The 25,747-nt window shown below is 41.3% G+C and overlaps 1 protein-coding gene across 1 annotated transcript in view; it reads right to left on the bottom strand.

Annotated features, from left to right (window-relative positions):
- Positions 1 to 25,747, bottom strand: part of LOC124405981 (alpha-aminoadipic semialdehyde synthase, mitochondrial) — a 145,807-nt gene that overhangs the window by 97,047 nt on the left and 23,013 nt on the right. The window contains exon 2 of the mRNA XM_046881266.1: positions 15,938 to 16,099. Within this exon, the coding sequence (XP_046737222.1) occupies positions 15,938 to 16,033 (96 nt within the window). The 5' untranslated portion in view covers positions 16,034 to 16,099. The remainder of the gene's footprint in view (positions 1 to 15,937; positions 16,100 to 25,747) is intronic.

Raw genomic sequence — 25,747 nt, 5'->3', positions numbered from 1 at the left:
GTTACAATATATATTTATATATTGTAACGTGAATATTTCAAGAGAGAGAAAATGGGCGATAAATTATATATTTTATCGGCTAAAAGAGTTAGCTCTGAGGAAGGAAAACCACGTTACCCTACGGCATAGTTACTGACCTGATCAATAAGATAAGAAACGATAATCAAAGAGGAAGATAATGCTGTTGGGCGCCAGAGGCAGTAGCTTCAGATATAAGATAAATAGAGAATAGAAAAGGGAAGAAAAGATCAGACCCTACGACGGTTTTGCACGGCTTGCTCGGTAGATACAGATAATGGCAGAGGGGAGGGGTCATATCCAATAGATAAAACACAAGAATGAGGATATGGTAATAGTATCAAGTGTATTACGCAAGATGCAGAGAAATGATTACAATCAAGCAAAAGAAGAATTTAGATGCAATTAGACAATTCAAAAATTCAAATACAGCAAGAGCAAAAGATGTGAGTGCAAATTAACGAATTTGCGATACAATTATTCGTGTGATAAGCGGTATGAAAACAGGTGTGTTCGCGATACGATTACTCGATATAACAATTACCAAGGTTTGCAATAGCTAGCATACAATGCACAATCTAAGATCCTTAAAACTAATTTTTATAATCAGATAAAGCAGTATAATATTGCGAGAATAGTATAATCACATCTAGAAGGAAAATCGAAGCAATTTGCAGGTAAAACCTGCAGATCCTAGAATACCTGAAATCGATTTTCCTTACGATTATTAGTATTTTGTAAACATTTTGACGCTTTACCAAAGAACACTTGGTGAACATCACGGAAAATATGATGTTTTACGTTTTTGAGCCATTATTTCGTGATGAAATATCAAAAAATTGTGGAAGTCATCGTCTACCATTTGAGGTTGAACTTTAACCTTGAATAACTTTTGAACGAGTTGACTTGGCGAAAAATCACATTAAACCTTTTTTGTATATCGTTCAATTCCCTACAAGAATATGTATTGATTTCTACAACTCGCTCATTCGTTAGAACACTTTAAAAATTCAAGAAAAAAAAAAAAATTCCCGTGTTATTTAAATGGGAAATCAAAAATCACGAACAGGCACCTCTTAACATTAATATTAAGAGCTCAAACTTTCACAGAATTTGTTTTTCATCGTTTTCAACGATATTTTCACGGTAACTAAAGAAAAAAAAAATTAATTTTGTTGGCCTACCCTGATATACATGTACATATATGGGGCATTCGAAATGAAATCGAGAAATCATTAGTCTCATGTCATCAGATCCTTGCATAACTTTTTTTTCGCATTGATTCCACTTCAAAAGAAGCCTAATTTTTTTAAAGAATTTTCTCGCTACTCCTTCATTAGGATTTTATTTTTTTAATTTTTTTGTTTTTTTTTATTTTGGAAACTAAAAAATAGCTTCAAAAAATATGAGGCAGCTGCAGCCGACTTTCTAATTACGATAGATATTATTTATTCATGACCCAGAATCTGTGGAAAAAATTACAGAATCTTAAAAATGGTGTTTTTTTAGTTATCCCCTTTTTACACAAAAACGATCGTCGCGCTACCTGAAGAAGAAGCGAGGAAATTCTTTAAAACAATTAGGCTGTTTTTGAAGTGGAATCCATGCAAAAAAAAAAAGTTATGCTAGGATCTGATGACATGAGGCAAAATACTCCTATATATATATGGTTTGTGACGCAAGAAGTCTTAAGCCTTCTAACGTCATCAAATTAACAGGGTTGCCTAGCCAACCGGTATTCTTGTAAAGACAGACCTGTTTCAGACTCCGAGCTGATATCACGTTCTTTTCCATTAAATACATTTTACTCAAAGCCTTTATTTCTCGCCGTTCAATTACTCGCTTGACTAGCTCTCGAACCTACATTTTATTCGTAGCACAGTTGTGTTACAATATATTACAATATTGTATATGTATTGTAACGTGGCATTTCAGAATGGCTCGTTACAAGGCTAAAAATCTAAAGGAAACTACCGAAAACGCGTCCCTGGCGGGGTACTCCAAGCAAGCTCGATACGATATAGGCGAAAAATACTAGTTACTAATATTTTCTGTACAAATTTTGTAATCCCGCGCTTCGGCGCAAGCTAAACAGGTACCGCGACCACGATCATCGAGGGATCAACACGTTTCTTTGATTTACCGAGGGATCGACAACTACCGAAAACTACAGTTCCAGCTATCGACGAATTCAACTACCGTTTCGTAATCATGAATCTCCCGCACAACTTCGAATGCCTACTTTTTCGGATGCCGTAAGTTCGACATCAAGGGCAGACCGCAGCCTGTCGTTCACCGACTTACCGGCCAGGAGCCGGACCGAGCCTAAAACACTACGTCCAAAGTTGATGAAGCCCTCGTCCTGAGGATCGACGCAGCCTCCCTGTCAGTAAGGGCTACAATCATTGTGAGTCATGGTCCACGGACGATGAGGTGCTGTAAGCCGCCGTGTGACTGCATGGTCTTCGTGATATATCGTGGGCAGTTGGCCACTGCCTAGACGACGAAGCCGGTGGAGGCAAACAATGTGGAGTTGCACTCCATCCGGTAACCTTCCGGAGGTAGCCTACGTACCTGCCTTCGTGGAGGGAACCCCCAATGACAGGCAACCTGGACCGTACGACGCAGCAGACGAAGAAAAGTACGTGTGATGTCAACTACGCTCATCTAGCGGTAATCGTCGATAACGCGTAGCCGATATTCGCCAGAGGGATGACCCAATTATGGTGGGGATTGAATGACCACCGAAGGGGAAGAAGAATCACCTGACGACACCGGCGAGATCGCTGATCCGGACTCCGAACTCTGCCTATTCTACGCTCAACCCGCCAGGAGACGGCTTCGAATATTACTCTCGTTACTTTAGACTTCCTTCAACTTTCCGTATTCTTCCTCTATCTTTCCTGTTCCTTCTTATCGCTATCGCTACCGTTTATCTTTTTCGCACCCACTATCGTTTGAATATTATCTTCTTTCCTTTCCCGTAACTTCAGCTCCTTCCTTCTTGCGCTTTAGCTAAGTTTATTTCAAATATAAAATCAGTGTTGAATACCGTCGACGACTAAGGTAAGGCTTTTGCCTCTGTATGGTACCGTTACAAAGTTGCTCTAATTTCTGTTTCTCTTATCGTATCTTAATTATCGTTTTGGTTGCATCGAATGATGCCAGTATCTTTGTGAATCATGGTCCACGGACATTGAGGTGCTGTAAGCCGCCGTGCGACTGCATGATTTCGTTTCGTAATTAATTTCCGAAAACTATCGTGAGCGACCTCGTAACTACCGAATATCTTTTGTATTTCTGAATTTTCTTTGCTTGATGCTTATCTTTTGTATCTCTAATTTTCTTTGCTTCTCGTAATTTTATGCTAGAAACGCTTGTGTAATTTCTACTGTCTATCGCTATCGCTATCTTTACTTTTCTTACTAGTATTGCCTATCGCTTTGTATCGTATCGCTTGTTTTATATTATTTGCTTTGTGCATGAAATTTCATATCGTATATTGAGCTACTTGGAGTACAGCTGAGCGTAGATTAAGCCGCTAAATACTACCGCACCTTTGTTTTCTATCGCTTATATTGATTTACATTTCTTATTACCTTGTAATATTTTCTTGTTTCCCGAATATCGTACTTCTGTGTTATCTTAAGTTGCTTATTGTAACCAGGTGTATTTAGTGTATTATTTTTACTCTGCAATCCCTTCTCTAAACCTCTCAATCTCGTATAACTTTTGTATTTTCTCTCGTTATCGTAATTTCGAATTTCCTTGTTAATTTAATATCGTAATTTTGACTGTTGTAATTATCAAACCGCTTGCTGTGAATAATTCTTCCGAATAAGCTTCCGATATTTGTGAATCGTATATCACTGTCAATCTTTCTCGCTAATTACCATTTGTCGTAATTTAAATAGTATTTTCTTGTCACTATAGTTCTAAGCTACCGTCAATTCCGTCAACTACCGATTTTTGCTAAAGTTTCACTCTTGCTTTAATGTAACAATTCTCGTAGTGCCGCTTCTGAAATTTGGGTAAAATCACGTCGCCCAGTGACGTCTAGTTTGAGTAGACTTTTTGCATTATATCGCTTCTCTCGACCTACGATTAATTTCTTTTGCCAACTATTATTTTGTGCGAATTATCGCTTAGCTTCTTTAACCGAAGATCTTGTAAATCACTCTCGTTGACTAAATATCTTTTGTTAACTTTCTGTAACAAATTGACTACTCTACCGCTTATGAACTAATCAATAATATACGACTGATTGGCTTGTTAATTTACTTGATTCGAGCTTATTTCTTGGTCTGTTTATTTTCCTTATTTCCGTAACTGTTGTAACTGCCTTTGGATACCGCCACTCTACCAGTTCGTGTGAGTACCTGAGCCTAGCCAGCCATACAACGGGTTCTCTAATTATTATTATCGTATCGTATCTTTCCCTTTCCTCTAACAATTGACGCTGAAGCGTCTGGCGCCCAACGAGTATCTTTTCGTATCTTAAATATCGTATCGAATAATTGGAGAATCGCGCCAAAGTGTTAACGGTAAGTCCTCGTCAGAGGGTAACAGAATTTAGCGTCACAGTATATACAATATATGTATATGTATATGTACTGTGATTGATTTATATATATATAAATCACCTACAGCTGCATGCATGTATAATTGAAAAAAATATATATTGTTAAAAAGGGTAAAATCACCCGTTTTACCCCCCTTCCTAATGATCTAGTAGTCGGCATGTGACGCAAGAAAACTAAGCCTTCTAATGTCATAAAATGAATAGGGTTGCTGTATCAACCACTATGATTGTAAAAACAGTCCTGTTTCAGACTTTCAACTAGAAACACGCATTCCCATTAAAAGCATTTTCCTCCAAATATTTTATTTATCACCTTTTATTGATTCCGTTAATCAAGCTCACGAACCCACTTTTATTTGAAACGCGAGTCCTTTCAATATATATGTAGATATCAGGGTAGTCCTCAATAGAACAGTTGGCCAAGTTATAGTGCAGAACCCCCTAGCTTGGTTCCAAACAAATGAATAAAAATCTGTGCATAGCCAGCTGACAATTCCAATTAGAACCTATAAGCTCGTTTTGTTTCCCTTCGAATAAGATGGGATTTTCTGATACTCTCAGTCATTTATTTTTCAAGAGGCGCCCAAGCGTTGAAGAAATTAAAAATAGGCTGGTTCCATTTCAAACCACCCAGCAAGGTCGGGACAAAAAATTCAAATGACTTGTAAATAATTTGTATGATTCTTTGGGTAATTTAAGGGGACCCGTATTTGGTCATTTTGCTCCAAAAAAATTTCATCTCTCTGCACGGCTATTACCATTTTTTGTCAAAAACTCATTTTTACAGATTCCGTAAATTTATTGTTTTTTTTTAAGTGCTATAACTTTTGAACGAGTTAACGGATTTGAGTGACTTTTTTTTCAAAAGGTGCGTATTTTTATCTTCTTTCAGAAAATTACAAGTTTAGAAAGATCGACATAAAATCGCCGGAGTTATTCAACGTAATGTAAAATAATCCGAAAAAATTCAACCCCGATTTTCGGGAATTGCATATTTTCTTTTTCTCTCACCAATTTTTTCTCGAATAGTTCTTTAAAGATACTAACTCTTCGCACAAGTTTCGTTAGCGGATTAGTTCTGTAAAAAGAGTTATGAATTTTTCAATATCACGAATTTTTTATATTTTCAGGTAGCTTATATTTTGTACTGTAAATCGATTTCTTTATGTCGCTACATTGTTTCTTTCTGTTTGATACATGATACGACGAAATAAGTGGGTAGAAGAAAAAAATCCATTCAAAAATAAGACTATATTAATCCCAAAACAGTTCAATATTACAATAAACATGAATTCACTATAACTGGGTCAAAATTCCGCACAACAGCATGCGTTTGGGCCTCATGGTCGACGATTGTTCTCTAACTTTAGGGACACATAGTACCATATGAGCGTACACTCTGGAATTTTTTTTGGATTTTTAAACCCACCAGTTTCGCTGTACCGATGTCGTCATTTTTTTGAAATTTCTCAAATGTCGTATTTTAATCAATTTTTTTGGACCCCTGTAACTTGGAAAAAAAAAATTTTCGACATGGGTTTTCATCGGAAAAGATCTCAGCTTTTCAAAAAAAATATTTCCAAATACGTCCCAATTCATATAAGTGTAGAAAAATAGGTTTTTTCTTTAAAAAGGCGTTTTTCTCGATGAGCCTACACTCCAATTTTTTTTTTCATAATTTTTTCGGATTCTTGAGGTTTTTTTACACGACAAAACCTTTTTCCAGAATGGGATCTCTGCTGCATCCGACTGTAGAATAATTAAATAAATCTAAAGCAGAGATTATTCGCTATTTGAAACGCAAATTCGCGGAAATTAAAAAAATTTATTATTATAGCGATGGGGTACCCCAACAATTTAAAAACAAAACGTCATTTGCAAATGTTTGTTACCATTTTTCGGAGTTCGCGATTGAAGCTGAGTGGCACTTTTTTGCTACGGCTCATGGCAAGGGACCATGCGATGGTTTAGCCGGAACTATCAAACGTCTTGCAGCTCGAACCAGTTTGCAATTTGGTACCAATCGTCTAATATTGAACGCTTCAGATTTGTTCACTTGGGCGTCTAACACGTTTAATAACGTTGATTTTGTATTTGTCAATAACGACAGGTATGAAAAAACAAAAATATTTTTGGAACGTCGATTTTCCAAGGCAGTTACTGTCACTGGTACGCGGGGTTTTCACGCTATCATTCCCATCAAAAACAAATTAGGATACGCAGATGCGAAAATATACTCCAAATCAACGAATGTAAAACAAGTAAAAATTGTTAAATAGTATTTTTTTGCGCAAAATTAAACATGCGTCAATAAATATTTTCATGAAAGATTAATGGATGTTTTTTAAAGTTCGTTTACACACCCATCCCACGAAATCGTGTTATCTTATATTGCTTCCAGGGTATTATTATTTTTTGTCGTAGTCAAATGCTTACGTTACAGTACTAATAAATAAAAAGTCGACTTTAAAACCTATAATGATTTCTAAAAAAAGGATAGTAACAATACAATGCAATACTAGCGCAATAAGCAGTATTGTATCTGCACTATTTTCTCAATATTTACAGCACTTCAGATCATATTTAATTATTCTACAGTCGGATGCCGCAGAGATCCCATTAGGGAAAAAAGGTTTTTTCGTGTAAAAAAACCTCAGGAATCCGAAAAAAATATGAAAAAAAAAATTGGAGTGTAGGCTCATCGAGAAAAACGCCTTTTTAAAGAAAAATCTATTTTTCTATACTTATATGAATTGGGACGTATTCGGAAATATTTTTTTTGAAAAGCTGAGATCTTTTCCGATGAAAACCTATGTCGAAAAAATTTTTTTTTCAAGTTACAGGGGTCCAAAAAAATTGATTAAAACACGACATTTGAGAAATTTCAAAAAAATGACGACATCGGTACAGCGAAACTGGTGGGTTTAAAAATCCAAAAAAAATGCCAGAGTGTACTCTCATATGGTACTATGTGTCCCTAAAGTTACAGAACAATGGTCGACGATAAGGCCCAAACGCATGCTGTCGTCCGGAATTTTGACCCAACTATGTTTGAAGCATCTCATACATCGTCAATTCATTTAAATTGTTGCTTCTTCAACCCAAGGGTGCTGACTTGTTCTTGTAGTAAAGGTACAGTTCGTATTTATATAGATATATAGATATTCTATATAGATAGAATAGATATATAGATATTATATATAGACACGAACTGTACCTTTACTGCAAGAACAAGTCAGCACCCTTGAGTTGAAGAAGCAACAATTTAAATGAATTGACGATGTATGTTATAGTTTTGCGTTCGCATATCAGACTCGAGAGCGCGCCACCAAATAAACGTCTCTGGCAGCTCTAGGAGTTTTTTCGTTTCACGCAGTGAGTTAAGTCTAAGATGGCCGACAGTGAGCACGCGCTGAAAATTCGTTGTGTAAAATAAACGGTTATTCTTGAAAATTAAAGTCTATCAACGTTTTCTACCCCTCCCAAATCGCGTTCCAACATTGTGGCGACCGTGACAGGACTAAGATTTGCGTGTTTTGGGTTAAATTTGCGGCATAAGTGAAGCCGGGGTGAGAACAATGGACCGTGTAAAAAAGGCGCGAGGGACGACGCGTTCCGCGTTTACGCGCGTACTTACATCGCTGACCACCGAGCTCGCCAAAGAGGTTCCTGAGAGGATAGAAACACAGAGTCTTTTCGCTCTGCTCAGGGACAAGGCGAGTGAGCTCGAGGATTTCAACACGAAAATGATCGACCTAATGGTCGATTCAGACGCGAAGGATGACGAGCTGGAAACAGAGGTGTTGGTGGCGGACGAATACCGAGCCAAATATCACAGAGCGAAAGCGGAAGTCGCGAGAATTGACGAGACGGCTCAACATCGTAATGCGCCGTTAGTGCAACAAGGCATGCCCGCGGCACCGCCGCATAATAACGCGCCATTTGACAATCGAAGAGGATTCAAACTGCCGAAGATCGAACTCAAGAAATTCAACGGCGAGGTGCGTGAGTGGCTGCAGTTCTGGAGCCAGTTTAAAAATATTCACGAAGACGAGTCCATCAAGAGAGAGGATAAATTTCAGTATCTGATCCAAGCCATGGTGACCGGCTCGCGGGCCAGTGAACTCGTGAACAGTTACCCACCGACGGCGGAAAATTACGACAAGGTGATAAAGAGCCTGAAAAGTCGGTTCGGAAAAAACGAATTGTTAGTAGAGGTGTACGTGCGCGAGCTGTTAAAATTGGTGCTCAACAACGCGTTGGCGGCAAAAGAGTCGGTCTCGTTGGCTAGCGTCTACGACAAATTAGAGACGCATATACGATCGCTCGAGTCACTGGGCGTGACAACAGACACGTGCGCGGCCATGTTGTATCCCCTCGTGGAGTCTTCGTTGCCGGAAGAGTTGCTACGGACCTGGCAAAGACAGACGAGTAGCGCCATCCAGTTTGCCGCGAGAGAACCAGGGATCAACGCGCCGGTAGTCCCTAACCCCAAAGAACGTCTCGCGAATCTAATGACGTTCTTGCAAGCCGAGGTGGAGAATGAGGAAAGGATTGCGATGGCGGTGAGCGGTTTCGGTCTCGGTAAGGAAAAAGAGAAAAGTAAAAAGAAAACGAAGAGCGAGTCGAGCAACGAAACAGCGACGGCTGCCGCGCTTTTAACTACGAAAGAGGGTAAAACACCCGAGTGTATATTTTGCAACGAGGCTCACGACAGTTCGCTATGTGAAAAGGCGAGGAAAATGTCGATGGAAGAGAGACAAGAGTTCGTGAAACAGAAAAACGTCTGTTTCAATTGTCTCAAGACAGGTCATGGCCGAAGGTTCTGCAAATACAAACAGAAGTGCGCATGGTGCGGTAAAAATCACGCGTTGCTCATGTGCCGAGGAATGACGTCCGAAAAAACAACGACAACGAAGAAACACGGAGAGGGAACGCCGAAGAGTCAAACAGAGAGTAGTCTGGCGAATCTCTCGTGTAATAACGAAATATTTTTGCAGACCGTGAGGGTTAAAGTGTACAACGACGGAGAAGAGCGTATCGTGAGGGCAGTATTGGATACGGGCTCGCATCGTTCTTCCTTTTTGCGTCAAACCGCCGAGGAACTGGGATACGAGGAGGTAGGGAGGCAGAGTATAATCCACCTACTGTTCGGAGGCGCGAAGACCGAAGCACAGGAGCACAAGGCGTACCGTATACGACTCCGTAGCCTGGACGACTCGTACGCGTGTAATTTTGTTGCGCTGGACCAAGACACGATTTGTCACAGTATCTCGGGCATATCGAGAGGTCCTTGGATCCAAGAGTTGGCACAAGACGGTATACGGCTGACTGATATTGGCCAGAGAAATGAACCCATCGCGATACTCATTGGAGCGGATATCGTGGGTAAATTGTTGACCGGACGACTGCAAAATCTCAAGTGCGGCACGACAGCGATAGAGACTCGACTGGGATGGACGATGTTGGGGAAAACTGCGCAGAGAGATGTTCCGAGAGACGACGCGGCATTGTTGTCAGTCTCCATGATAACACAGACCGCCAGTGTCTCAGATCTGTGGAGCCTCGACACGCTGGGAATCACCGATCCCATCGAGACGAAAACCAAAGAAGCCCATCAAGAAGAAGTGAAAAATCATTTTCGACAAACCGTCAAGGTAAATGAAACGGGACGTTACGAAGTTCTCCTACCTTGGAAAGAAAATCATCCACCACTCTCGGACAACAAAGACGTCGCGTTCAAGAGATTGGAGATAATCACGAAAAAGCTCAAGTCTGAGAATCTTTTCGAAGATTACGGTCGAATAATTCGAGATTGGACGGCGGAGGGAATTATAGAACGCGTCCCACCGACGGAAGAGGACAAACGCGGTTACTATCTACCACACCGACACGTGATCAAACAGAACAGCATCACGCCCTTGAGACCGGTCTTCGACGCCTCAGCGAAGAGCAAGGATTCGCCCTCACTGAATCAGTGTCTCGAAGTCGGTCCAAACCTGATAGAACTGATCCCGTCGATGTTACTGCGCTTCCGAGAGAAACGAATTGGAATTATTTCCGACGTAAAACGAGCTTTTCTCCAGATCAGTGTAACGCCAACAGACCGAGACGTACTCCGGTTCCTGTGGTGGAACGAGGACGAGCCGACGAGAGTAGACATTTATCGACATTGTCGAGTCGTATTCGGAGTGACGAGCAGTCCGTTTTTACTGGGGGCTACAGTCGAAATGCACTTAGAGAAAGAGCTCCGAGAGACCGAAGATGAACAACAGCGTTCGATGATCGAGAAACTGAAGAGAGCCTTCTACGTGGACAACTGTGTGACCAGCGTCGACACGGAGGAAGAGAAAAATTCCTTCGAGAGAGTTGCTACCAAGGCAATGATGAGCGGTGGCTTTCTCCTTCGAGGATGGGAGTATTCCGATCCCCTGTTGTCGCGACGCACCGCGTCGGTACTCGGACTCACTTGGGACAAGGGAAAAGACACGCTGGCACTGACGAAGGCGGCGGTGAAGGGACCTCTACCAGAAAAGAAACTATGGTCCACGGGTCTGGATTGGGACACCGAGGTCGACAAAGAAACCGAGGACACGTTCAGAGACTGGCACAGAGAGTTGAACCTTCTGCAAGAACTACGACTTCCACGATGGGCGTTCGGAGACGAATCGAGGGGAGACGTGACATCCTTTCACGTTTTCGTCGACGCTAGTCGAGAGGCGTATGCGGCTGTATTATACGCACGTACAGAGACCGCGGACGGAGTTAAAGTCCAACTCATTGAAGCGAAATCGAGAGTAGCGCCGATGGGTAAAACAACCACACCGAGACTGGAGCTTCTCGCCGCGACGATAGGAGCGAGACTGATGTCTTTCACGCTAGACGCGTTAGACAAGTCACAGGCCGAGAAACGCTTCTGGAGCGATTCGTCAACCGTTCTGTCGTGGATCAAGCGCGAGAATCAATGGGCGACGTTTGTGTGGAACAGAGTACAAGAGATAAGAAGATTGACAGATCACGAGCATTGGTATCACGTACCCGGTTCAGTCAACCCGGCCGATCTCCCATCTCGAGGATGCAGCGCTAGACAACTCCTTGAGTCGAAATGGTCGGAGGGCCCAGAATGGCTCAAGAAAGCTCGCGATCAATGGCCGTCGGCTGAATATGAAGTCGACGAAAACCAGGTGAGCCAAGAGATCAAGAACACGTCGTCGAGGACGAAGAAGAACGATGTGTCGATACAAAGCACTGTTGCGATGACCAACGTGGGTTCACCGAGCACCGATCAAGATATCTATTGGTACATGCGAGGACTCTCGAAATATTCGAAGATATTACGGACGTTTGCGTGGATACTACGGTTCGTAGCGAGGTGCCGCCAGGATCATTCTCGACGTCGATACGAGGAATTGACGACCAAGGAAATCGTCGAGGCCGAGTTGAAATTAATGCGCTTGGTCCAGAAAGAGTCGTTCGAAGGCGTAGCCGACCCGAGAATCAAGAGCCTGAGTCCGTACGAAGATAAGTTAGGGCTGATTCGTCTAAAGACTCTGATATCAAACCGAGACGACCGACTGGGATTCCGTTGCCCGATAGTTTTGGATCCGGAACACCCTTTGGTGACGAAGCTGATACAATACCGCCATGAGAAGTTGAATCACGCGGGGATACAAATTATGATGAGCAATCTGCGAGAGCAAGTGTGGATTCTCACCAGTCGACGAGCTATACGTTCTGTGCTCGCGAGATGCGTTACCTGTCGACGATACAAGGCCGCGAGAATTGAAACTTCGCCAGCGACTCTACCGGAAGAACGTGTACGAGATGCAGCGGTGTTCGAGGTATCCGGAGTCGATTTCGCAGGACCAGTTTACTTGAAAGGCGGTGAGAAGGCTTGGATCTGTCTTTTCACATGTGCGGTGTACAGAGCTGTTCACCTCGAACTCGTCACGTCACTGTCGACCGAGCTCTTTATCGGGGCCTTCCGGAGATTTATCGCACGACGAGGACGACCTGCTATCGTGTACAGCGACAACGGCACTAACTTCACCGGAGCAAGCAATCTACTGCGTGGAGTTAACTGGAACAAAATTGCGGAATATAGTACGGTCGAGAAAATCGAGTAGCGATTTAATCCTCCTGCAGCAGCCTGGTGGGGAGGATGGTGGGAGCGTCTCGTGAGGTCGGTAAAAGAGATACTCAAGAAAGTCTTGGGACGAGCCTGTCTGACGTTCGAGGATCTTACCACGACGTTGTGTGATTGCGAGGCGATCATAAATTCGCGCCCGATCACTTATGTATCCGAGAATCCCGAAGACTTGGTTCCGTTGACGCCGGCGACGTTTCTACAAGACATTCGAGAAGTAGGAGTACCAGATCTCGACAATATTGAAGAGAATCACTTGAGCAGAAGACGTCGTTATCGCCAGAAATTACAAGAGGACTTACGTCGACGTTTTCGTTCCGAATATTTGGGACAATTGTCTCGAGCGAAAAGTACCAAAGCAAAAATAGTAAGTTTGCAAGTGTGAGATGTCGTCTTCGTGGGACACGACAATCAAAAACGCCTAGATTGGCCCCTGGCTCGAGTAATCGAAGTTATCCCGGGTCGAGACGGAATCGTAAGAGTGGCTCGACTGAAAACAGCGTCCGGAGAACTCGTGCGTCCCGTTCAGCGTTTGTATCCGCTAGAGATGACGTCGCCTATCGAGATCGAGACTATAAAAAGGTCAGTCGTCAATAAAAGGTCTCCTCCGAACGCAACCCGAACGCCGGAGATCGAAGAAAAAGAATCGACACCGTCCAAGGAGATTTCCGAGTTTCCTATCGAAGAAGAGGGAGTGATACCGTCCGACGAAGTTTCCGAGCTTCCTATTGAAAATACGACGTCGTCAGAGAAAAATTCAAAATCAGCGACATGTACGAGAAGTGGACGTCAAGTTAACGCCCCAAAGAGGCTCGATCTCTAGATTTTTTAATGAGCCATGTTTCGAGCTATTTCGTTTTCCTTTTATTTTTATTCTGATCATTTATGTTTTGTTTTATTTTGAGTTGCAAAATCTTTCCCAACTCAAGATGGGAGGATGTTATAGTTTTGCGTTCGCATATCAGACTCGAGAGCGCGCCACCAAATAAACGTCTCTGGCAGCTCTAGGAGTTTTTTCGTTTCACGCAGTGAGTTAAGTCTAAGATGGCCGACAGTGAGCACGCGCTGAAAATTCGTTGTGTAAAATAAACGGTTATTCTTGAAAATTAAAGTCTATCAACGTTTTCTACCCCTCCCAAATCGCGTTCCAACAATGTATGAAATGCCTCAAACATAGTTATAGTGAATTCATGTTTATTGTAATATTGAACTGTTTTGGGATTAATATAGTCTTATTTTTGAATGGATTTTTCATACTTCTCCTACCCACTTATTTCGTCGTATACATGTATTAAACAGAAAGAAACAATGTAGCGACATAAAGAAATCGATTTACAGTACAAAATATAAGCTACCTGAAAATGGAAAAAATTCGTCATATTGAAAAATTCATAGCTCTTTTTACAGAACTAATCCGCTAACGAAACTTGTGCGAAGAGTTAGTATCTTTAAAGAACTATTCGAGAAAAAATTGGTGAGGGAAAAAAAAAATATGCAATTCCCGAAAATCGGGGTTGAATTTTTTCGGATTATTTTACACTACGTTGAATAACCCCGGCGATTTTGTGTCGATCTTCCTAAACTTGTGATTTTCTGAAAGAAGATAAAAATACGCACATTTTGAAAAAAAAGTCACTCAAATCCGTTAACTCGTTCAAAAGTTATAGCACTTTAAAAAAAACAGTAAATTTACGGAATCTGTAAAAACGAGTTTTTGACAAAAAATGGTAATAGCCGTGCAGAGAGATGAAATTTTTCTGAAGCTAAATGACCAAATACGGGTCCCCTTAAATTACCCAAAGAATCATATAAATTATTTACAAGTCGTTTGAATTTTTCATCCCGACCTTGCTGGGTGGTTTGAAATGGAACCAGCCAATACGTATAATTCGACACTCGATAATCTCAGGTTATTGAAAACATAAGATAACTTCGAAACAAGTTACAAGACCGTAACAGAATACAATTTGCAACTGTAGATCGATAACCGTGATCCATTTTGCGTCTTCATACAAAGCTTTACGATGTTGAAGAAAAAAATTCGAGTTTTCTTTGCCATCATGTTCATAATGCACGAAATGTCGAAAAAAAGTGTGTGTGTGTGTGTGTGTGTGTTGTGTGCGCTCGCGCGTGTGTGTGTTGATATGAAAAGAAAATTCATACCTCCAAAACAGATAAACGAAAAATTTCGAAAAAAATCCTAACAGCTTCTCTCATTAGGTGTGGTCACCTGTGAAAATTTTGAGGGACTCAAAAATTCGAATTATTATTCCCGTAAGTTTTGACGGAGAATACCCCATTATTGGGAAATTTCTTACCGATTTTTCAAAATTTGCGAAATATTAAGTGTGCGTAGATATTTTTCGGGGATTCCAAACTACTTCAGGATTCAAAATTACGAGTACCTATTTGTGGCGGAAAAAATTGAATTTCAGGACATTCAAGGGCTCAAATTGTAGGATGAATCATGGGCTCTTTAAACATCAGTCCACGATTTTTGGGCTCGACTCAAAATGGGAAACAAAATACTCAAAATTCCTTGTGGACATTGACCACAAGAGTAAAGTAGGGGAACGAATGGGAATTTTAGAACTTCCAGGGGCTCAATTGTAGGATGAATTATGGGCTCTGTAGATATTAAACGAGGACCTTTGAACACGCTCAAAATCAAAATAAAAATTTATTTCGGTTTTTTCGACATTGAATGCGGATTTTGTTTTTGTCATCAGTATCCGAAAGCCCATAAAAAGCCCACAATTCCAATCCGAAGCCAAATTTGATACCTCTTTTTTCCATTGTGATGGTTCTGGATTTTTTTAGACCTAGCACTGCCACAGTTTTTTCCAAAAATGATGGAGCCCGAAAATCGGAATTCGGGCCCATAATCACCTCGTAATCAGCCTATTATTCCCATGTATTTAAAAAGTAAACTTTTCAAAATGGCCGTTCCAGTTATATATAGCTGAACGAGAATCATTTCATTGCTTGAGGATAGTGGCGAGTGTCAGGCGCAGGTTAGTAACACAACATGCACAGATATTCACAAACTAATATCACGAATTTATGATGCGAATTTATAAAAATTACCGGAATTATACCGAACTTTTCAACACTGGCTGAGCTCAAAGGCTTGGCATAATCCATGATATTCATTGTGAAACATAAAAAATAAGATAATGCAGAGTACTTACACTAGAGTAACGAGAATTATGTATCACATTGCTGCTGGGAAGATGGGTCGAAAAGTTTAAGCCACATCGTAATTTCATAGATCTCAAAACTTCCATCTCACTTTGTGAAGGTGAGAAACCACAGATAATTGATGTTCCAACGAATTTATGAACAATTGTTACTGTAAATACGATAAGAATAGTGTCAGCTTTCAAAATAAATAGTATGCGTGTATAGTAAAATGATGCGTTTGGAAGCACCGAGTTTTTTTCCACACCTGTTGAGAAGTTGAATTTTCGAAACTTGTGGAGCATGCATGAATTGCTTCATTTTTCAAACAGTGCGGTAAAACAACGTTGACGCTGTGTTAGAAAATATAGTGTGTCGATGTACAGATGAGCAACATCTGACTCGTGTGATTACAACCGTTGATTATAAATTGCTAGGGCAGCAAGCTATAGGTATTCTTTTGAAGTGAGCAAGAGTATAACGGGCGTGGAGGTAATGAAAATGCCCTACATTTACCAACTCGCTTAGGGGACTCTAATGCTGGTTGGATCGGTAAATAAAGGAAATTTCTGTGCCGAAGCTTCCCATTCCAACCCTCATTTAGCTTCAAAAAGCCCCGTTTAGTCGGCTGTCTTTAGCAATCTTCGTACTTGGCGAGACATCTAGCAGGTGTCATATAGGCGTGCGTGGAGCCCATTAAGCGCGCTAGATTTTAAAGAGAATATATTCTCTTTACATATATATATATATATATATATATATATATATATATATATATATATATTGTAACGTGGCGGGTCTACCAGCCCGTCACCGACCCGCACCTCCACTCCCAGGCAGCCGCGTCAAGCGCTCTTAAAGAGCAAGGGAAAGTCCTGCCGTGCCGCCAATGAACAACCAGAGTTAGCTTTAAGATTGTTGTATTTATTGAGGCAGTTGGTTTATCGCGTTTAAATTAACTAATTGGCGAGATAGTCACGTCTGAGTGATGGCGACACTGTACGGGTCGAGTATAAGCGCTCGGGTATATTCGGAAAGGTTCGTTTATTGTTCGCAAACGTGCTGAGGGAGCTCCCCCTTCTTTCTTGTTCTTCGCGGATCGTTGTAGCGTATAGACGTATTAAGAGCGAGCGAAGCATCGCAAATATTCAAGTAAAGAAAAATAAATAAAACGTGTGATTTTCTCTTTATATACGCAAGCATTTCTTTCTTTATTATTCCCTCGATCCTTCCCTCACAGTAACCTTTGTTTACTAAAAACGAGATAAAAGTATTATTCAGTTAACTTTACAACCTTAGATCATATACTCCTGGACCACGGCCGTACAATCAAATCACAGAACTCTAGTGGTGGGTGACTCTCTTCCAAACCACAGTCAGACTTCCTCAATCAGTCGCTAGTCACGCGGCGCTGCGGCCTTAGTAGCAAGCAATATAACAAGGCCATTGGCTCCACAGCCGTGTACACATATATTGTACCTGGTCTTCACATACACTTTAAGTGGGGGTCTAAAGTCTGTATGTTCAAGTCTGTATATATAATGTGGGATAAAATGTTCACTCAGCTACACACAGTACTTCAATGACAAAAATTTATTTCGAGTTGGTAAACCTAGAACTGTGTTGCGTTTAAAATGAGAACTGTGTGGCACTGGACAGCTCATGAGTTTCATCTATAGTAAAGGCTGCCTTTTTTTTGATCCCAACGTTTCCGTAGAAACAATTTGTGTTTTTCCCTACGTAGAAAAATCGAACAAATTCGCGTAAATACGCTGAAAATTGTTGCAATATAGTTGTAATCACGATGTAAGAAGGATGTTGTAATGTAAAAATGAAATACGATTTTTTTCACACATGAACGGAAAGGCCTATATTGCTACCTACAGAGAAGGAGGAAAAAAACGTTTTACTTCCCTATGGAGGAAAAACTGTGTGGAAAATTTTTCTGCACAGTTTTTTCCCCTGAAAATCTTTTCCTCGCAGTTTTTACGCCCTGGAAATCTTTTTCTCACAGTTTTCTCCCGCTGTGACCCAGTCGGTACAGTCACATCATCTTGAAAACCGTGCCATCGGATGGCATAGGTCGTCAACCGAAGGGCGAACGACTAACGAACCTAACCTAAAATAACTTGGGCCAGAAACGCCGTGAAAACAGTTTACTTCGTTGTGCTGGCAATTTAAACAAAAAACAAAATGATCAATAGTGATGAATCTAACGGTGGAGACGATGGACAATCTATACTATCGCATATTATGGCAACGGCTAAACGTATCATTTATAATGCACTACCTGACAAATCCAAAGACTAATATACAGCTACTTCCGAGAATTTTTTGGCCCAGCAAGAGAAGCAAGGTACAACTTCGTTCTCAGAACCGGTGCTAGTAGCGTATTTTGAAGAGTTATCACAAAGATTGAAACCGTCAACTCTGGTGGTCTATACATTCGATGCTCAAAACTATGATCGATAATAACAAAAGTATCGATATCACCAAGTATACATAATTACACCGTTTTGTGAAAAAGCAGTCTTGGATTTCACAGCAAAAAATCGAAAGTTCTGACATCAGAACAAGTTCAACAATTTCTGCAGGAAGCTCCAGACGCCGAATATTTAGCGATAAAGGTGAAAAAAAAAAACGATCAACGTATATGCTGTGCCGACAAACGTCAATGAGATGTAGAGCTACATTTTTCCTCTGACTTCCAGACTGCTTTAATCATTGGGGCTTATGGCGCCTGTCGAGGTAGAGAACTTTGCCAGTTGTCCATCAAAAACGTAATAGACAAGGACTTTTTACTGCACGTCACCCTGCCTGTCACGAAGACCCAATTGCCAAGGAGTTTTGTGATTGACGGAGAATATTAGACTATTGTGAAGAAGTATATAGACTTGCGACCACAAAAGCGATCGATTGTACTGGTTGTTGGAAAAATTGTACTGGTCATGGTTTTCGCCGTACATCTGCAACAATACTTGCTGACGCTGGAGCTGTCTTGATAGCAATAAAACAACATAGTGCCTGGAAGTCAGATCGGGTTGCCAAAGGATATATAGATGATTCGATAAGCAACAAGAGAAAGAGACCGAATCAACTTACGGATTTTATAAATTCTAAGCCGTCGACCTCGAATGCTTCTCAATCCAAGACACTATCACCGACAAAAATGACAAACGGACAGCAAGTTAACGTTGATCCCTTATTGGCAAAACACTTTCTCTCTGCAGTAGGAAAAGAAAACTCCGAGGTACCGGCTGAAAAAACAGGGACACCCCAAATAAATTACCATTTTCATATCGCATCTATTGGGTCATTTACTTTTGAAAGTAAGAAGAATTAGGTTGTTAGAGAATAGAATATGTTAATGTTTCTATAAAAGTCATGAGAATCTCTCTGTGTTATATACGTGTGTTACAAAGTTGACTATTGTAACCATAACAAAGCAACCAAAAGACCATGTATTTCTATAAATAAGATAGTATCAGTGCGTAATATCATGAACTGCAGATTATAGAAGAAAGTTCTGTCTTTCTATGAAAAATATGCAAAAGGCAATATTATATTATAAATAGATACTAAATACTATATTCTCATTATTATCAATATTATAAAAGATTCGACATTATCATTTCTATCAATATTATTAAAAAAAGATTATATTATCATTATTATCATGGTTATAAAAAAATAATATCTCTATTCTTAATACATCATGTGTGGCAAATAAAGTCTACTTGACAAAAATCAGATTTCAGTCTCTGTTTCGAGTAGGGGGGCGAAGCCTCGACCCCATCAGAGGCTTGCCCCTGGACCCCGCCTCCACGCACAGTGATCTGTCACAAGACGGCTTTTCCAAGATTTTTGGATGCTTTCCTGATTTTTTCAAATTGACCGATTCACTCGGCCTTCCATTCATGTGTAAAAAAATATTGTGTGCACCACGGAAGGAAGGTTTTGCTTCCTCGACGGAGCTTGCTGCCCTTACCGAGTTATGCTCCCTCGGCGTATCTTGCTGCCCTCCCGACTTGGGCAGCGTTATGTTCCTCAAAAAACTGCCAATTTCGTTAATGTTAGGTATCTAATATGATTTCATAATTATACATCAAAACATTATAAAATAATATTTACAATTATTAATTAATAAAATAAAATTATCATTTGATACTTAACATCTCTTTTTTTCGATAATCACACGAAATTAAATCTAAAATTTACCAAAAATATAAACACTTTTGAAAAAGATAAACCGAAGAAGTAAACTAGCAAATCAAAGAACGGGTCCAAACCACGCGAGATTTCAAAATATCTGTCATATCGGTACGCTTGGTACTAGTTCTCTCTCAAAATTAAACTTAAAATGGAGGCACGTAAAGTTCATATAAAGTAGGCTACACATCAGCTTTAATGGAAGCGGACTTTAAGACCCCCACTTAATAGAATGTATATATAGACCAGGCATTACGGCGACAATGCGACCGTGATTGGCTTACTCGCACGATCATTGCTGTAACAACGTATTTCATACACCAACATAAGGGAGCAATATGGCTCTCCCTCACTCGAACACAAGTTATAAAAGCGACAGGTGCACGTCTAGCGCCGAAACTCGATAGAAACGACTAGCACATGTTGAGGGAAAATTATCGAATCAGCTAATATTTTGTCTATTTTCTAATTTGATTTGAACTATCTTCGAGACCGTCGCGTCATGGAACTGCCGGGACAGGTCGAGAGCAAAGTGCAACCAGCCAAAAAAAGGAAGAGCCGTGATAGATAGAATGCCAGGTATGCAAATGCGCAACCCGTGCAAAAAATTTCTAATAAGCCCTGATGTGGGTAGATATGAATCGTCCATCTCAGGCCTAATATGATAATCGGCCAGATCTGATCTGATATGGACAGATCATACTATATATGACTCTATCAAAATATTTCTTATACTTATTAAAGAAAAGACGTACATCTTACACAACAATATTACGCAACACAATACACCTAAAACTTCACCTCAGTACAATACATTATACCGATCTGCTATACACTGTAACGTGGCATTTTAGAATGGCCCGTTACAAGGCCAGAAACTTGAAGGAAACTCTCGCAAAACGCGTTGGCAGGGTACTCCAAGAAAACTCGGTACAAAATAGCCAACAAATTGTTAAAGTATTCCACAGTTTTATTCTTTCCTGTCTTCTCGAGACAGCCGACAAGAGACAAGGAGAGGGAGTGAGGGAGAATAAATGAACTCGTCTTGGTGATACGAGAATAAAGAAAAATTTATTAGGGCACGTGTTTATTGTTGCTCTGCTGGAAAGCGACTGACTGGACGCGGGCTCGCAGGCCGTTACAAGAAGAAAAGAATATGGCGCCCAGCAATACGCATGCGCACGGTGAAAAATATGTCGAAGCTTGTTTCAACACAAATACTAGTTACTAATACTTTCTTTGTAAATTCTGTAATTCCGCGCCTCGGTGCAAGGTAACCAAGTACCAGGACGACCACAATCCCGATCACCGAGGGATCAACACCCTTTTTTCATTCATCGAGAGATCCAGGACTGCCGAAGACTATCGTTTCTAACTACCGAGGAACTCAACTATTGTTTTGTAATGATGAACCTCTCGCACTACTTCGTTTGCCAGTCTTCTCGCATGCCGTAAGGACGACGTACAGGGCAGACTGCAACCTGTCCTCCCCCGACTTACCGGCCAGGTGCCGGACCGACCCCAAAACACTAAGTCCAGAATTAATGAAGCCCTTGTTCTGAGGATGGACGCAGCCTTCCTATTAGCAAGGACTACGATCAGCGTGAGTCAAAGTCCTCGGACAATGAATTGCTGTAAGCCGTCGTGCGACTGCATGATCTCTGTGATATATCGTGGGCAGAAGGCCACTGCTTATACGACGAAGCCGTTGAAGGCAAGCAATGAGATGTTGCACTCCATTCGGTAACCTTACAGAACAGCCTACGTACCTACTGCCTCTGTCGAGGAATCCCCAATGACGGGCAACCTCGACCGTATGCCGAAGCAACCGAAGAAAAGTACGAGTTGGTGTCAACAATGAAACATTACGCAACATCTAGCGGTAATCGTCGAAAACAGATCGAACAGGTCTCTTTTACATGCAACCTCTTTCAGTCCGTAATACAGAGTACAAATAAGTCCCCTTGAAGAGTCGCGGAAGGCGACGGGAAAAGCGTGGTGAGGAGGGAAACGAAAATAACAATAATATAATTTAATTCAAATTCATAAATGCTACGACTATATCACGAACAAGATAGTAGAAATAATTGATAGCTAAAACAAAGTAATTAGTTATGTTACAATCCTTTAAGGTACTTATAAAGACCCGTTGTACACCTCGAAAACGCGGGGATGCAAAACTCCTATACCGCTTAAGCGATTAGAGTAAAACTTGGGCAATTAATGCCTTATTTTGGCAAAAAGTGGAGCGACTTTTTACTTTTCCAGAATTTGGAAAAAAAATTTACAGATTGGTTACCACCCACAGAAATTGGCCAAATTTTCACAGTTGCACTGAATAGATCGAACTATCCGGTATGATGCCACTCGGCGGTGATGAAATACACATTTTGAGCCCAGTTCCATGAGATTTGACGGTGAAATGACTAAATGGTAGCTGATCTGTTTTCGATTACGAAGAACACCGAAATCTCATTTTGGCGACATTTGTCGGTCATTTTTTACCGACATTACACGCATACATTACCGGCATGCGCGTAATGTCGGTAACAAACGTCGCGAAAATGAGATTTCGGTGTTCTTCGTAATCGAAAACTAGATCAGCTGCGATTGCGTCACTTCACTATCAAATCTCATGGAACTGGGCTCAAACTGTGTGTTTCATCACCGCCGAGTGGCATCATAGCGGATAGTTCGATCCATTCAGTGCAACTGTGGAAATTTGGCCAATTTCTGTGATTGGTAGCCAATCTGTAAAATTTTTTTCGAAATTTTAACAAAGTAAAAAGTCACTCCACTTTTTGCCAAAATAAGGCATTAATTTCCCAAGTTTCACTCTGGTCACTTGAGCGGTATAGGAGTTTTGCATCTCCGCGTTTTCGAGGTGTTATAAGCGACTCAGAATGGCTAATGACACAATACAAACCGAAATAAAATATTTTCATTAATTAATTATCGGTAATCAAATCGCTATTTCCATCGTCAGATCGGATGTTAACTTAATTTCAAATTATTCAATATCTGTTCGGGTTCACGGAGGCGATCGAAATTATATAATTAAACTATCAGATACCGGAGGCACTGCACGTAAAGAAAATTGAGATACTATCGGGATGCAAAATCGCGTATAGCCTACTTATCCACGGGCACCTCAGTTTAACATAGCCCAACGACTAAGCGCGATACAGATATTAGACTACTCGATAACATATAACGCTAAGGCTTGATATGGGCGGTAAAATTGAGAGACGCTACTTACACTAACAAAAATTAGCATCCACACGCACACACACACACGCAACAAAAGGATAACACCGGCGATAACACAACAAAAATGAATTAGCGATGAAAATATTAACAAAATATTAGTACACACCAAACAAAGGAAATAAAAGAAAGTTAATTATCAAGTAACAGACACACGAAAACCCGAGATAGAAGTGACGAATAAAAGTACCGATAATGACGGCTTCGATCGGTCGCGTCTAAATTCGATAAAGCTATTTCGGAAAATAAAACCAAAATAATAACGCGGGGAGTCGTGCGGGAACGGTAGCTTACTGACGAAATTACCGGAGTTAGTAATAATCCGTAAAAGAAGCACAAGGTAGATTTTCTGAACGATACCACGAAAAGATAAACACGTCGGGTCACTACGGTAGCTGGACGAGAAATTATCGATAAGGTAGAGAAAACGAAAAGGTACGTCAATCTGCTACGATAGCCGGACGAGAAGTGACGCTATCATGGCGGTCCTCCCCGATTTTTGCAAGCGTTGTCTAAACAGAAACAGGAGACAGTCGGGAGATAACATTGCTGCGTGGGTTCAAGGAGATGCGGACGTTAGGTGTCCCGGCAGGGCTCGTGGCGCTCAACTGCTTCTCTGGGTCTCTTTCTCGTCGTACGAGAGGCGGTGAACTGTCAAGTTGAGCAAGGGCGAGCAGGTATAGTTCCGTTCACCGACGATAGTTGAGGCCGTTATCAGCCGATCGAAGGGGAAACTTGCATCTGTTCACCGTAGATAGAATTGCAATATAGAACTGCAGGGGTGCACAGTCTTCTGCTCTGACACGAGATTACGTCACCGGTAGCGGAATCGGCCTGGATCTACCCGATTGTTCGGTGTTTGGTCCTAGTTTGGCTCGCCTCATCAGCTGATTGACTCAGTCTCTTTGTTTTACGGTAGCCGTGACGATATTCCGGAACTGCTCTAGTAGACACCCAGGTACTTCAACTAAGGTATTGAGGAACCTGCCCGGGGTAAAGCCAGGAAGATGATCCCGCATGCTCAGGTTCCCAGTAGAGTTCGGAAGGGTAGATGTTGTCGGTGCTCTCCGTGCAGCTTGGGCCGTGTTCTGGTGTTACCTTGGTCTTGGGTCCCCAACTCATGGGAAGGGCTGAGAGGTCGTCGGGACATCGAAACAGATATTTACAAACAAAATGGATAAGGTAATATCCTGGGTGATTCTAATTCCGCCCATATCGTGTGCCAGGACTTCGTGTTACTACCGGTTATTAATAAAACTTCGGGTGGAGATGGCGGTCCATAACATACGTTACAACCGCAATGTTACAGTATATTTTTCGCCAGTAAGTTTTTTCTTCGTTGTATTCTTCCCTGGCAACCTCGAAACAGTCTACCTGGATTTCAAAAATCCCGAAGACCATGAAAAATTCGCCTCAGACTCTGGAATTCCCGAAAATGGGCCCGGACTCAGAAAACCACGGAGAAGTCGAAATGGGGCAAGTTGTCGCAAAATTATGGTCACATATGGCAACTTTTGCCCGAACCCACTATTGTGTTAAAAAATGTGCATATTTTGTTAGCCCGCTAATCGAATATAAAATATATTATATATGGGGCATTGCAAGTGAAATCGAGGAATCATGTACCTCATGACATCAGATCCTAGCATAACTTTTTGCGCATTGATTCCACTTCTGAAGAAGTCTAATTTTTTCAAGGAATTTTCTCCCCACTTTTTCAGGTGGCGCGAGTGTTACGTCCGACGTCCCGCCTCACGTCTCTCCCACCTTCCTCGACGCTTGTCTTTACCTACCATTCCCACACTCCATATCTTGTCATCCTATTTCCATCTTGGCTTACACCACTCGCTATCGCCCTTACCTTGCCATTTCGATCCCCCTCTACCCTGTATCCTCGCTCATTTTCTCATGCAAAAGACTCACTTTTATTCCAACGCTCTTACCTCTTACATTCAACTTCAACTCCCGTTCCCCAAAACCATTCCCTCAACTACTCCTCATCGACTTCACTCAATTTCCAAATCAAAATAAAAGTTATAATCATTCTCTAATTACTGTTCTTTCCCTTCCGTTCCCTGAACGAAGACGTCGACGACTACGAACCAACAAAAATAGCACCCGAACCAACACCATCGGGTGGGTACATGGACTGCCGTCCCCCTGTACCGTAACATTCTGGTGGCAGCGGTTTTGCCGTCGACCTACCCTTTGTTCAGTGCTTCGGAAAATCTACGCAAGAAAAGTATTAATACGCAAAACTCCCGATATCATATCAATAAGTGATAGCCACGTAGAGAGTGTTCGCCGGCAAATCAAGTGCGTACCTGACAAATTCAGAACCCGCA

This window comes from Diprion similis, chromosome 1 (genome assembly GCF_021155765.1).
Source record: "Diprion similis isolate iyDipSimi1 chromosome 1, iyDipSimi1.1, whole genome shotgun sequence".
Classification (NCBI taxonomy): Eukaryota; Metazoa; Arthropoda; class Insecta; order Hymenoptera; family Diprionidae; genus Diprion; species Diprion similis.
The sequence above is the reverse complement of the archived record's forward strand: the minus strand, read 5'-3'. Positions and strand labels throughout refer to the sequence as shown.